Source organism: Lolium rigidum, chromosome 2 (genome assembly GCF_022539505.1).
Source record: "Lolium rigidum isolate FL_2022 chromosome 2, APGP_CSIRO_Lrig_0.1, whole genome shotgun sequence".
Classification (NCBI taxonomy): domain Eukaryota; kingdom Viridiplantae; phylum Streptophyta; class Magnoliopsida; order Poales; family Poaceae; genus Lolium; species Lolium rigidum.
The window spans coordinates 39,298,644-39,314,648 of record NC_061509.1 but is presented as its reverse complement, the minus strand read 5'-3'; the positions used below and the strand labels follow the sequence as shown (position 1 = coordinate 39,314,648).

Below are 16,005 nucleotides of genomic sequence, written 5' to 3'. Positions count from 1 at the left end.
TAATTTTAATTTTTAAAAATAAAAAAAACATAAAATTCTAAATTTTTGGAAAAAACTAAAATCTTCATGCTTTCATATTTTCATTTGAAATTTTGAGAATCTAAAAATTGGCTAACCGGGTAAACCCAGGTGAATTCGGATGTAAATTTTTCTCACGATGATTTTAATATATTATACGCATTTTTCCAACGTCGTATGCAAAAATTAATGCGATTTTACCATTTTTAAACTTTTTTTGCAAAAAAAGTCAAAATTTGAATTTCTTAATTTCACCGAATAGTAGGTTGCATAACATACAAGAATATAAAAATATTTTATTTTTTGAATTTTCTATCATTTTCATTTGTATTTTACAAAAGCAAAATTTCTATCATTTTCACCGAATGGGGAGCAGGAAAACCTTTAGTACCGGTTCGTGACACGAACCAGTACTAAAGGGTAGACCTTTAGTACCGGTTCGTGTCACGAACCGGTACTAAAGGTTTTCCGGCCGACGCTAACCTTTTAGTACCGGTTCGTGACACGAACCGGTACTAAAGGTCCTTACGAACCGGTATTAAAGACCTAGACAGTGCAACCGGTACTAATGCACCCTTTAGTACCGGTTCGTAAGGGAACCGGTACTAAAGGCTTAGACGGAAGCCCTCTTTTCTACTAGTGTGTCCTCATATATTGCTTTGTCATAGGATATTGGTAAAGCAAGTCTGGTGCATCCGACCGACCGGGAACCAGTTAATTGCTCGTGAGCAAAAACAACGTAATTCATCTCTGGCCGCGGAGGTCTTATCGAGTTCTAAATTCTATCTAAATGTTGGATTTTTCATCATATCGTCGATATGGATAATTTCTAGCAAAACACATTCTTATGCGAGCACCAAGCCACACAGAACGGATCCTGATATCTTACCTTCATGCTGAAAAGCATGTCATCCAAACATGTTATCGTGGTGGACGTGATCTAGGATTTTTTTGTCGGATGCTTTATTTGGCCGAAGCAATGGCTGAAGTAATCTGGTTCATCAATATTTTCTATTGGGTGTGCGACCAGCGTTTCAGATGGGAGTAGCTCCTGGGTCTATGGGCGGGCGCTTCCAGCTGCGCGTATACTCGACTTGTACCACTCGAGGAAGCACTCAATTCAAGTTTTTGAAGGAAATACTAAACCCGAGTTTTTGAAGCTCCCGTGTAAGTACTTGACCCGAGTTTTCGAATCAACCGAGGAAATATTCATCTCGGGTTTTTGAGACACTCGAGGAAATATTTTTCTTGAGTTTTTGACATGCAAATAATGTGAAGAGATATAAAATATTTATTACTTAAAAATATTTCCTTTCCAGCTTATAGTGTCATTGGCGGTGATAAGACCAATCGCATGGCCACCTATGCTAAACCTTTTCGTTAGCCTAACACCCGATGTCTCTATGCCTTACCAACCTGTTAGTTGGGCTGCAACTGGATTGGAGTTTTCAAGGATTCGACGGGGAAATATCTACTCAGCCTTTCGCATGTGAGGTGTCAGACACTCGGAGTCGATGATATGTAGGGCGACTTTACATGGCGCAGCCCCGGACTTTCGGGTGCGATAAAAGTAAATAATAATTAGCTCTTATTATAGGAACACTTAGCTTTATCTGGAGTCGATGTTGAAGCAGTTGACATGACGGACGCAGTCCACAAGGAAGCAGGTCGTGCGGCGGACACAGTCGACACGGCATAGTCATATGGCGTTTAGCCTGAAGCAGTCGACGCGGTGGACGCAGTCGACGTAGCAGACGGATGCCCATGTTTGTTGTTCCACACATTATTAGGGGAAATATCGTTGTTGAGCCCTGAGAGTTGAGTCGTAGGGATTGATCATGGACGAAGCAATCAATGTCACCATGTCATGAGAGCACCCAACCCCTAGGCCGTTTTGCTAGATGATGCACGGTAAACACGGACGTAGGTGCGAAAGATAGGGTCGCGCGCCAAGTCGTTGATGAAGAATTCACCGAGCTATCGGGTGCTGGCGAGCACTGCCTGGTTTGTTGAGTCGAAATAGTGAAGTTTGTGTCTCCAATATACACGTGAGTCCGCCATTGGGTGGTTGGCATGTGTAACAATTCAGGGGCGAAAATTGTTGTCAAGTCCCCGAGCGCTCGAACGTTGTCAGGATCGGCGAGTCCTCGAGTAGTGTGGTTCTGGTACTCGATTTGGGTTACCCGACAATGCCTCCTTGACACAGCGGAAGGAGTCTCGCCTATGTGCCTAGCGACGTAGCCGGAAAAAATACACGCCTTCCGACCAAATGACCAAGGTGACTTCCTAAGATTTACCCAGATTGATTCTTCCTTCGACCCAGCTTGACCTAAGCGGTACAGTCATCATCTGTTTTTTGAATATGATCCAGTTGTGCAGTTGATTGCTTCCTCTAAATCCATCATATGATGGTAGGAATTAATGAGTTGCTGGACATTTCGCCATAGAATCCATGCAACTGGTTGGTGTTTTTCGCCTTGTTCTAGTCTGATCGATATCGCTCTGTCCATCGTCGAGTCCGGATCGTACACAAATCTATGTGCGACGAAAGCAGACGAAAATAGGGGCCGACTGGTACACCGCTCGAACGCACGTTCATGCAGGGGAGCCGTACATCCACGCCTGCATACGCGATTAGATTTGGTCATTGAGATCGCTGACTCGATAGCTGCCGCCCTGTCAATGATTTAAGTTGATCATGTTGAAGAAGACAAGTAGACTAGATACGATTTGGCCGTTGTTGATGGTGATGGATCTCATCCGGATGACAAAGTCCAATCGTCGCAATTCTCACATACGGTGCCAATTGATGAGGGGTGACCTCGTACATGTCCATGGATATTGACTAAGGGTTTCAGGGAAAGATGACGATGGAGATATATTCCGGGAGCGAAATTGTGCACACGACATACCTAGGTTCATGTCCCCATGATGAAAGATCGCTACATCCTGCTAGCAATCTAGTATATGATAAAATAGTTGTTTTATAGGGAGCTTCCGTAGGTGGAGTTGTATCTAGTCCATCTATGGTGTGCCCGATATGATCTCCCTTGTTCTCAATAGGTACCCTTCCTTGTATATGTGCAACCAAGATGTGGTTTACAAGAGTCATAATCGACTACATACTGGAATTTACTTATTGGGCCGAACCAGGTATAGTGACAATGGGTACCCGAAAGGTTATGTCCATGTCACCCTCGACGTGTAAAAGTCGTCCATGGTGCATGTAGGCTTGCGAGTTAACTAGAAGGTTAAGAACTGCTGATGTATCAAGTGTGGACTTATGGTTATATTTGTAGTGAAACTGAAAGATTGAGAAAAGAAGTTTGTGTGGTATTTATCTGAACTTGGGTACTTATATGTCCCCAAGGGTCCTTTTGCATGTCGGTTACAGTGCCTCACGTATGTTCCAATAGACATGTCATTTTCATTTGGGTAGCGGTTGGACAACGCTAGATACTAAATGTCATATTAGCCTACATCTAACGCTAACTTCTAGCTGCTATTTTATCTCTAGCACTTCCCCCAATCTCCATTGTGAAATCATCGCCTTGAATCTTTACATACTATTGAATGTTGAAAATTCCTTGTATGGTCTTGATAGTCTTTGATGTTGAAACTTTACGTCCTCCAAAAATCCTGTAGGAAATAAGAGGAGAGAAAATATAGAAATTTGATAAACTGTGGGTATAATAATTGTCTCATAAAAATGTATATGAAAAATTGCTTAGAGAACTCATAAGGAGAAGATTTCAATATTTTTGGTTATCAGATGATAATTAATATGTTCTTTTCTAGGAGTTTTCACACCATGAACTTTGAGAAATTTATATGCGCCTCATATCAATGTCCTGGATGTTTTTTTTTGAAATGAAGATGTTGATAACAACTTAGTGAACAAATCTACAAGATTTTCATATGATTATATTTGTGAAATATCAATTTCTCGATTTTTTTTGTAATTCCCGAGGAAAAGATTTTTTTGGAGCAATATGATTTGTGATACTACTTTTAATGTACCCAGTATGTATCTGAGCAACACCGACATCATTATCTCCATAAATAATGGTTGGTGATTCTAATAAACCAATAGATCGATGTTTAATATGATTGGTTAGTCTAAGAAGCCATACAATCACTTCTGAGGTTTCATATAATGCAATTGTTTCTGAGTACATTGGTTCTCTTATGCCATCGAGATATGGTGATTTGGGTCCCAATACTTATTTTTCTCCCTCCCGAGGTCTAAGAGGATCTTATTTCATGTCAAAGGATCCGACCATGTCTATTAGGTGGATATACTTTATCCACACTGAAGTTCTCCAAAAAAGTTTACATATATGAAGACTGCCCTTCATAGGATGATTGCAAGAAGCTTTTCCTTATTTACAGATTTTGATGACGAAATCACTAATATAAATAGAGGCCATGTAGAATCCAGTTAGGGATTTTGGTTATGACTATAAGCATCATTATTCGAGTAATATTTTTGAAGAATGAATTCTCTTAGTCGGTTGTACCGTATTATATTTTCTACTATTTTGAAGTCATAGATTGACTTTGAAGTTTTACATAACATATGTTGTGTTTAAGGTTGTCGCGGACTTTTATATAGATATCCGAATCGAGTTACCACTCACTCCATTCATCAACTGCCAACAATATTAAATATCAAAACGTAATTCCACTTATGCAAAGATGATATGTTACATCCTAATTAATTGATGTAGGGTTTTACGTGCAACCTTGTGCTACAAGCCCCGCTTTTCACCATCTCATTTTTTTATTATGTACGAAAAGTCATTTGTCTTCCATAGGGAAGATACTTCTGAGGAGAAGGTTTTGCAATGGGAAATACATCTCTTTTGTTGAACGAGTGTTAATTTTATTTAATTGCCTCCTTCTAGTGGAACCAATATATGAGTGCATGAGGCAACTCTACCATGGATTTCGGTTCAAGACTCTATAGGTTTTAGCAATTTGAAGAATAAATATTTTTCGACAAATAGTCTTATATTGTATGATTCTATTGTATTAATGAAATATGTGGAAACATTGTACAGTTTAACTCCTCATGATTTCCCATAATAGTGGAGCCAGCGTGTTGCATGCACATTTGGGCTGGGTTTGGATGATGATCATTCTTTTGTGACATTCAATATGAATGGCATTTACTAATTGAGGATATAATTTCCTTTGTTTAAGTGTAAGAACATGAGAAATTCTTTATCATGTGACCATGCTTCTGCCCTTTTGGTCCATTTTTAGTTGAAGAATGGTTGTATGAGATACCACCACGTTCTTTTGGCCCATTGGTTGAATGAGTAGTATGAGGAAGACACATCTTTATATCAGTAAATGTATCTAGAAGATTTGTAATGTGTTGTAAATTATCATTGAATTTTTCATTCCAATTTGGACGTATGTGAGTATAAGGACTGATTGGCTACGACGTTTCTAAATTATTTATCGGCATTATTTGTGGCACTAATATCCCCTAATGCCTAAAATGAAATTATTTAAAATATAAGCAACATACAGGCTATAAACAATTCCCCTAATAGGAGACTAGGATATTTATGATTGACGGATAAACATATGTGATGGCCCATTGATGTAAGTTGAAGTGGTAATATTGCCATATAACCGATTTATGGTAGATGAGAAATATTTATTTCATTTCCAGGTACATACTTCAAGGGGAAGCAGTTGGGGAAGCAATATGATATGCAGTTGTCCTGATCTAGATTAGATATGTGACATGTAAAACTGCATGTTTCCAACAAGATGTTAGTATCTTATGAAAATTCTATATAAGAGGTCATGTTAGTAATTTGGCTCTTGGAATAACTAAATTATTTATTCTAGGTATGTACATGAGGTACTTAATATAATCTTAAATGCTCGTGAAAGCGGCATTAAACTAGGTTTAACCTGTAGGATAATTTGCTCTTGATTTGAGAAGTTATTTTTCGGTAAATAATGGGTATTATGGAGTTTAAAGACCCGCATTAGACCATCTATTATATGTGTCTATTGATACTACTAAGTACTTATATTATGGACCAAATTATGGATGCGTAATCCATGTAGTGTTGGATAAATTTAAATGGATCCTTTCTAATTTTTTGGTGAGAGAGCCCTAAATTTTTTATTTTCTCATAGAAGATGTGGTGTACATAAAATTTGAAGACTTGAGAAATTTGAATTCTTTTAGTTCTGACCAACATAATTATCAGGATTTTTTCTTATCATACATGTTCCAAGAGATCAAGGCAGTCATGTCAATTCCTTAATTTATCAAAACCAAACTTGAAAAATTATGTTGTACGCAACGTAAGGTACAATTTTTATGTATGCATAGCATAATCTGGATGAAAATGAAGATAGATTATTTTTTTGAGTTTATTTCTCATGTTTGTTGTTTTTTGTTAAAAACAAGTATCATTTATTGTCCACCTCTATTATGTTAGTCAGAGAACATTTGATTACATTATTGGAAACTTGTGAGGGTACAAATAGAATCATGATACAAGAGTGCATTTTGAATTTCAATAGTACTTCCTCTGTTCATAAATTTAGGAACGTTTTAGACACTTTGAAGTGAACTAGATACATACTATAATGATTGAATATACACACTAAAAATATAGTAGATACATACGAAAATAGACGAATCTACTAAAATCTAAAACATCTTATACTAGTGAATGGAGGGAGTAGTACCTATAGGGAGTATGAATATGGTTCTTCAGTAACCAAATTTTTTTATGTTATGGCTAGTTATGGTCATAACATCATCCTTTCTGTTAGTAAGTGCTTAAAATTATTTTGTTTCACTTAAAATTGTATTAGTGGTAGTCAATCCACTAAACATAATTCATTTTCCATCAGATTGTTTCCCGTGAACTTAAAGAGAATATCTTAGAATAACTTATTGTTTATTCATGTATTCATCAACATGGTATCTATATTAAAAATATCAAATATAAATACAAAACAATATTATTTCTTCTTCGCATAATACAATATACATAGTACGAAAGACGTTATTCTACTTATTGTTATGCAATATAAAACATCTAATAGTATTTTTAATAGCTACATGACATAAATTGTTGATGGAGATTACCTAATATATCCAAAAACATCTTGAGTGTAATCCAGAAGCATGTCTTCATCGAGGATGGTATCATTCTATAACTTGAATACTTAATTAGTTGTTTGAGAAGAACCAGTTTGAGGGTTAATTTTCTAGAATATTATTTAGTTGAGCTTCAACTTTGTTTCCATGATCTTGTTTGGCTTCTCTATCCACATTATTCTTTCTGGTATCCATCCAACTGAGCATGCTATCCTTTTTAGACATTCAGTTGATGATACCACACCATTATGTTCTGTAGTTACAAAATTAAATCATTTGAATCGAACACTACAATTTGTTTGGATGTTCATGTTCAGCTAACCAGGTGAATTGTGTGCCAATTATTATTTTGAATGATGAAAATGATGCCATTGTTATTCAAGATTTTGTGCTCTGCTATATGTAAGACTTTTCCAGAAGTGCATGTGGCAAAATGTGCATGTCACCTTATTTTTGGCAAGGTAGACCCATGACCAGTTTCTGATATTAATTTGCAACCAACATCAGTCATATAGACGATGGAACCTTAACGACATTTAATTTGACAAATAAACAAACATTTCGTGTCAAATAAATTTGGCATCTCAACAATTTTCACCAATCCAGTCTAGAATATTTGAGATACTTCATCTCAAGCGTATTATAACCTTTCTTTTACACATTAGAGTTCTTAAAGTGATTTTCACTTCAGCGTGCGAAGTGCCATTCTAGTATAAGTCCAAAGAGACTAGTTATCATAGCTAATCTCACACTCATCACATGGTGTAATGTTCTTCATGCCAAATTCTTCTGACTAGTACATGTGTTCTTTTGTGGGAGGCGGGAGGGGGAGGGGGTTATTGCTCAATAATATAAAGGTGTTCCTTGCGTTCATCCCATCCCATGAATATTGATTGAGAAAAATGCACTTATTGTGCCAATCAAATTTTACCTTAGCGCCAACAAATCGGCCCTCGAGATTTATAATCACATATAGAGGGTGTAGCAAGTCGAGAGACCGCAAGTTTGTGTCTTAGCAACAAGCATACACCAAACTAATTACATATCAACATGAGTCGAAGGCATGCAAAATACACATCAGTATGGCCATAAGAGACATGTTTCCCGATGATCGTCCATTACCCTAATACTTTGAAAAATCTTCCTCCTACATATAGCTAGTGCCAACTTTCCAATGATCCTATGAAAAATATTGTACCTAATAATATTCCTATTTATTTGATTTTTTCGTAATTATCATGCCAGGATATATAAACATTTAACAGTTTAACATCTTGTTCCATGCATCAAATATACACATGTCAAACAACCAAATTAAAACTATTAAAAGGGAAGTGTATCACCAACTGCGAAAAATAAATAGGCTATCATGAGGCTATAATGATCGGTAACACCAAGGAACACGTTGATGAAGTTAAAGGCCACACAAAAGTATACCAAGATGCAACCCATCTCAATCAGTGCTACTATTATAATCTCTACATGTATATATGTAACAAAGAAAATTCACTTACGTACAGGTTACAAACTATTGGTAGAAAATTAAGTTGCATTAGACGTTAAAGCTTGTCCAAGTGACTTTGTTATGTTCTCAATGTATGTATATATATTGCTACTTATGTGCATATCCGGTCAGTGAACAACATAACATCACATATCGTTGACCTCAGGAGTTTGCAAATTGATGGAGGTACCTATTGATCTCTCAGCATGCACGTGTTTTGCTTGTCTAGCTTTAATGAAGCATGAGCCGTACATCTCTTGCGTTCACTAGCTCACTTGTTTAATGGTGTTGCGTGGGATTTAAAAGTGACATGAAACTGAATGAGCATGATTTTATGTCCATAACATGTTGCTACGGAATGTCGATATTGGAAGACTCGACCATCAAGTACTTACCAGTGTCCATGACGAACCAATCTCATCGATGCGATCCTTAGTGGAAAACAAATTGGATTGATATCTATTTGCCAACTTTCCTCAACATGCATCTATAAAGCTAGTAGGTTTGATTTACTATATCCTTAGTAGCTCTCATCCATATATAGTCAAGCATAGTGCAAGTTCTTTGTTTATTGCTTCAACTTCATGTGATTTTTAGAAGAACCAGAACATGTGATTTTATAATGACCCAACTCCAACTCGGTGTAGGAATCACCCAACCAAGACAATGTCAATTGCAAAGCCGATTTCGACTCAAATCAACATGAACTGGTATTCTACTACTACAAACAAACACACACGCGCACGCACGCATGCACACACACATGGCTATGTGGTTAACTCTAACTGTTATTTGTACCAAAAATATGCTAATGCAATGTTTACCTCTGATCCAACAATGGGTGCATCAATTCCAAGAAGCCCATATAGCCAAACAAGAGTTAACATAATAATTGCATGTGTGTTGCTCCATTATTTGAACTAATTACTGCAAAACACTATATTTGGCTTCTACCATTCACTTATGTGTTTTATGCTCATTGTTGTTCATGTATTTATTTTTTATGTGATTACACATAACATACGTTTTGTTTGTTGGAGTATATTTGTTGGCATGCTGTCATCAACATCTCATGGGTCTACTCATGTTTGAGATACGATATTTGTCAACAAGATTCCATGATATGTCTACAACCAAAGACATAATTGTGACCGCCCATTCCAAGTGTACAAAATCAACATATTGCAATTAATGACAGACCTATTGATGCCATCAAATGCATCTCCATCACCAAGTTACACTCAGTCTAGTCACGCTTGGCACATGCGTCAAGACCATCTCATTCATGATTTTGTGTCTATTCTATTAGCTTTGTTTAGTCGGTATTGGAGATTTCATGGCGGGTGTCAAAATTTTACGTGAACATTGAAATGTTGGACCCTCCTTCCAAGATTGTATGGAACTTGGGGGTATATAACTAACAACTAAGATTTGTATTGTTAGACCGTCGAGAGTGTTAGTTGGTGTATTAGTAATAAGTGTCCATGAAATGACCATAAGTGGCATTTTTATTGGGTCATGTGCGCTTTCATGCATATTTAACTACTCAGACATATCAACATGATATTTGAGGCATGCACAATGAACATGATTACAACCATGTGACCCATTATGCCCGACGATTGTTCCTTATACTAATCCTTTGAGAATTCATTATCTTGGATATATGTGAACTTCTCAACCATCTTCCAAAACAAACTATGGACATATATATTTCTTTTGATGATAATATGACTATTTATTTCATTCCCTGCAAAATTTATCAGCCAACATATAAAACCATAAAAATAAATAAAGAGCATATGCTCCATGCATCTAGGATGGACACATTCAAACAAAGTATCACCACAGTAACACATGTAAAAAATGCAATGTTTGCCGAGTTAAGATAGTAGAATTATTCCGGTCGGTAACACACATTCATGAAGTAAAATGTGTCCATCTCAATCATTGCTAGTACTACTATTATTAGTTCTACATAAGACCACCCCATATCACATCATGTCAACCTTGGCTGCTACCCCGGTGACCCGGTGACCTACATTACAGCCCCCACTAGTGAGGCACCTCCCAGGCATTGTAGGCTACCACCCCGCACCAAGCCGCCATGGCTAGCTGCACATTCTTCACTCCGATGGCATCATGCACCTCACGCTCTAATGTCGGTCTGCTCGCCACTCGGAGGCCCAAATCAATCGAAGGGAGGTAGGTTGTGTTGAGATCCACTTGATTAGTAGTATGAAGTAACTATGTGCCGTGGCATTTGTCAATAGTTTACTTCTTGGGATTTGGAAATAGGAGGAGTTGCGCGCAAAAAGTATCGCCTGGGAGATGGTCTAACTGAAGATGGTGGAACTTGGGCGCTTCCTATCCATTTGGCCTAATTGAAGCATGTAGGCTTGAATTAGAACGGAATCTACTCATCTGAACCAGTCTGCTCAAGATGGATTTTGGACTATGGTACTCTCCCAACCACAAATAAATAATGGAACCTTGCATAACATAGGTCGCTACCATGCTATATATTTGATTACACGGGACAGTCTCAATGTCTAGTGGACCACTTGCATGTTGGTATGTTAATTACTACACTTAATGCCCCGCTTAAATCTCGTAAAAATATCTAGGAAATTATCAATATTCCTGATATTTTTGTGGGCCTCAAAATTCTGAGCTACCCGTAATATTTTTTGGCTCGACTGAAATTTTCTCCTAGATCGAAGTAAACAGTCATGTCCATTGTAGGCTTTTTCCTATGACCCAGGAAAATGCCATCGAATTAATTAACCTAGCTCAGTATTTTCCACTATCCCCTATTTTTTATCCCCTTCCTAAAATTGATAGTGGCGACACCACCTCTCTTTTTTAATTTAACCTGTTCGGGTACCTAGGAATCATTGCCCGGCAGTGTACGAGCATACTAATCACCGGTTTTAATGGTGTCACCGCACATGGATCAACATGGACGAGACCTATATCTTGCTGGAGCATGCTGAACCAGTTCAATCTAAAAAGAAAACATGGACGACCAAACAGATGTGCACTCACTGTGAGTGAGTACACAACCACCAAAGAGTGAGTACACAACCACCAAGAGTTCTCCCTTTTAGCTCTTTCCTGTGATGTTTGTTTGTATGAGTGAAATCAAAAAAGGAAGAACTCTTGGTGGTTGTGGTGTGAGGTGGAAAATATTGTAGACTTGGTTTCTTTAAATGAAATCGGGGGTAACCCTTATAGTAAAAAAAAGAAGAAGATGTGTACTCACTCTTGCCCGTTATATGAACCATTTATTCAGTGCTTCATTCATCCGTACAGAGTCTAGATTTAGCTCAATGAGCTTACCATTTAAGCCTGACACAGTGACTACACCATACACTAGAATAGGTTTCCAAGAATAAATTCAAATGTAAATACTTTCATACCAAAAGTATTGATTTGCAACCCTTAACACGTACAAATTTGAGTGATTACAATGCCATACATTTGAAGTTCAGAACAATGGCCATAAATCTAGATTACAAAAGAGTAGTAAGGTGCAGACTGCACAAGAGTAATTATAGAAGTAGATTTTTTTTCCAATGCTTCAGAGATGCTTGGGATAGGATATCAATACTAACGATTCGGATTTAGCTCATCATGATTTAGTATTCTTTTTCTTAGGCACATACTGACGAGCCCACAGATGTTTTCCCCTCGTCATGAACTTGACTCTCAAGTTCCCATCAAGGACACGGAAGAGCGTCACCTGTGAGTAAAATATAACGTGTGCGTATAAGGGTTGTTTGTTTCCAATTGGCTCTTCTACAGTTATCTCTTCAACATCTCCATAGTGCCTGTGATAAAAGAAATTAGTATAACAAAACTCACTTGCAAAAAAGTTACAAAATAAACTGATAAAATCAGCAGCCACGTAGGTGAAACTACTGCAATGATTCAGTCAACTGTAGATAAAGTTTACTATGTCTTATGTCATCCATATCTACTACTAACTATCAAATCAAATTTACAACCTCAGGAGCTACACAGGTCTTTAAAAAAAAATCAGAACATTCATCTTCATATCGCTTAAAAAATCAAACTGCATTGGTAACAGACTTACTTTTCTAGTGTCATGGGTGTCTGTAACTTGTTCCAGTTCATACTAATAAGGTTCAGTGGGCGGACTTCAAGATGTTGATTGTTCTAGTAGCGTTTCATCTAGATCGATTATTTAATGCTGCACACGAGCATACAAATTATATTTCCTGATGCAGAAGCTTACGTAATGGTTATTATTAACAGCCTGTGTATGCATTTGACTTGCTTAATTTACTTGCAGCGATTCTCAAATATGAATGTCGCTTTGGACATCGACAAGGTCTTCGAATGCAACTTTGACAACCAAGTATTATAGCATATTTGTAAAATGTAAGTACGTAAAAGCATACAATATTTATCAACTAACTATAGGGACAAATATAAATATATGACCTTCAACTATTCAGTCGAAGTATCAAAAGTTGACTACACCTAGGACTGAAATGACATGTCTTTGTGGATCTGAAGGAGGATATAGTTTAGCCTAACAACTCAATGCTATTAATGTCTAATAACAAAAAAATTGAAATCTATATTTATCCTTTTGTGTTTTTCTATTATTATGCATCACATCAAATCACCGGGATTCTGAAATGCACGTCTGGCGTATATATTACCAGAGATCAACAACCATACCATTCTCAAAACACAAACGGTTAATTTACGTATATAATATAACCTCAAATGATAGGCATACCTCATGAAAAAATCGTGCAGTTCATCTTTGGTCAGTGGGTAGCCATTGGAAAATGTTACAAACAAAGTTCTCTCATCACGTGGAACATCAGATAGCTGCTGCATGATCTGCATAGAAATATACACTTTCATTATGCTAGGTTCTGCAATAATATTGCATGAAGGCTATCAAGTCTCATATATAAAAATAAAACGATGCAAATAATGATTAGTGATTTGTAACAAGAATACATAGATGACATTCTTACTGGATTATCATGCCTCTCTCTGAAGCTCAAGTTATCAAACAATGTCACCAAACGGGAGGTTGGCTGACACTCGTATACTCCCTTTATATCTTGAAGGAGCATATGACTTGTTTGAGGATGCAGATTTCTAGAACTTGTGCCTTCTCCACCATGATGATTTTGAGTGTTAGCATACAAAGCCTTGATCTTGGTCAGAAGGTGCTTCTGCATAGATGACTTGGTAAATCACAGAAACAAGAAAAATACTTGACATACTATTAGCAGATCTACAGATTTACTTTAGTCTTACCGAGCTCAAAGGAACCTGGTCATTCATGGAATTGCCATATGCCTCTTTGTGTAGATCTGTCATCTGCATAGATGGCAAGGAAAATCACAAAGGGAACAAACTTTAAACTAGTTACAGATCAGATCTTGGATAACAAAATATCCACCCAAGTCTTACCGAGCATATAGGAACCCTATCATTCATGAATTGTCCATAGGCTCTTTGGTACAGATCTGCCGTATGATTATGGAAAAAGTTCATCTTTGCTCTTTCTTCAAGAACTTGCAAGGCCTCATAACAAACTTTGTTGAGGTAGTAAGAAATCCCTTCAATAGCTTCCCTCCGAAAGTGATTTATTGGTACAGATCTAGGATCTGAGCCATCAAACTCAAAATGGAGAACCTCAACAAAAGGTTTTGCAGTAGAAGCAATCACATGAAAATGGTTATCATCAAAAGACGCAATGCTCAAAAGGAGAGCAGCCTGGCTATTTCCTTGGAGCCACAACCAAAAGGCTATTATCTCCCTGGAAAGGGAAGACTCAATTTCAAAACAAACAACCAAGCGAAAGAACAACTCTCGAAGTATCAGATAGGAAAAGTTATAGGCATGGAATTGACCGGGTTCCATGGAGGTGGGTTAGGAGGACAGAAGGATAGAAGAGTATGCTAGTTCTGAATCACAGGATACCCATAAGGAAGAAGGTATGGGGGTATATATGCTTATCAATTAAGTTAAGGCATAAAGTTCAAACTTAAATACCTCCAAAAGTATGAGCGGAGGATAGGCATATGTGACAAATAAAGCAAGCGATGGACAGCCTATACTCATTAATGGTGGTGTTATCGTGGGAACTCTTTCCAAATGACTGCTCAAATTGTTGCATGACTCACCGTGCCAATCTTGTCATTACGCATGTACATTGAAGAGTTTCCTTTGTGTTAAATATCATACGAAAAACCAAGCATATAGAAAAGAAACTTTTATATGAAGTACTAAAAGATATATGGTGATATTTTTTTATTAATACTCATTAATGGTGGTGTTATCGTGGGAACTCTTTCCAAATGACTGCTCAAATTGTTGCATGACTCACCGTGCCAATCTTGTCATTACGCATGTACATTGAAAAGTTTCCTTTGTGTTAAATATCATACGAAAAACCAAGCATATAGAAAAGAAACTTTTATATGAAGTACTAAAAGATATATGGTGATATTTTTTATTAAACGCCATTAATGTGTCCATATCTACACTTAAATGAAGCAATAAAAGAGATCGGTGCCCCGATCGTTCTGTTTGGTCATCGGTTTTGGAGCAATCGGACCTAAGTACTGGGCTGGCCTGCTAGCTAGGTCGGTGGGCTGGGCTGGACTGGCCGGCTGGGATACTTGCGCATTAGCTGGACAGAGGCAGCTTCCACACAAAGAAAAACTTCGACAGAGGCAGAAAATTTGGCCAGCATTTACCGTCAGTAAAGACAGTAAACAACAAAAACTAGCCAAGATAATCAACACAAAACTGGACATGAACATAATAGAATCCAACAAACGGGCTGTAGTTTAGCATATACACAATGACTAGTCTGACTGACTTGAAACTCAATGCAAAGTAAACTGAAATAGAAGCAGGCAAGCAGCAGGAAGCGCACATGAGCAGGCAAGTAGCGTAATTCATCCAGCAGCCATATAGGGAGAGCTCAACACGGATGTTGCCGAGGCTCAACACGGAGGCTCATATAGGGAGCTCGGTAGGTAAGAAATCAAGCAGCCATGGGAATACAGATTACGCAGGCGAGGCTTGCGGTTTTGGGAAACAAGGATCGATCTGACCCACCATTTTGGAATGAGTGGATTTGGGACGGGGCAGATTTTTTTTGGAGGAGACGGCGCCGCAAGTTATGGTGATTTTTTTATTTTTACCCCTAATTAATTGGTACCTCTAGGATTTGCCCTCTATTAGTTTGACCTTCCTTTTTTGGCACGGTTTTAATTTGGTGACTATATTATTTACAGTTTTGACTTATTTTCTTTTCTTTCGAGAATTCGTG

At 37.5% G+C, this 16,005-nt stretch overlaps 1 protein-coding gene and 1 long non-coding RNA gene across 2 annotated transcripts; both read right to left on the bottom strand.

The window, feature by feature from the left end:
* Positions 1-12,153: 12,153 nt before the first annotated feature.
* On the bottom strand, positions 12,154-13,782 carry LOC124686285. Its single transcript, XM_047220260.1, has 3 exons — positions 13,688-13,782; positions 13,441-13,547; positions 12,154-12,499 (listed from the first exon to the last, which is right to left on the bottom strand). The coding sequence occupies exons 2-3, from the start codon at positions 13,542-13,544 to the stop codon at positions 12,301-12,303; spliced, it is 303 nt and encodes a 100-aa protein (XP_047076216.1). The 5' UTR covers positions 13,545-13,547; positions 13,688-13,782; the 3' UTR covers positions 12,154-12,300.
* A 27-nt stretch (positions 13,783-13,809) lies between these two features.
* On the bottom strand, positions 13,810-14,229 carry LOC124689127. The gene is made up of 3 exons (XR_006998720.1): positions 14,133-14,229; positions 13,977-14,039; positions 13,810-13,891 (listed from the first exon to the last, which is right to left on the bottom strand). It is a non-coding gene; the product is annotated as an uncharacterized LOC124689127 (long non-coding RNA).
* Positions 14,230-16,005: the final 1,776 nt, after the last annotated feature.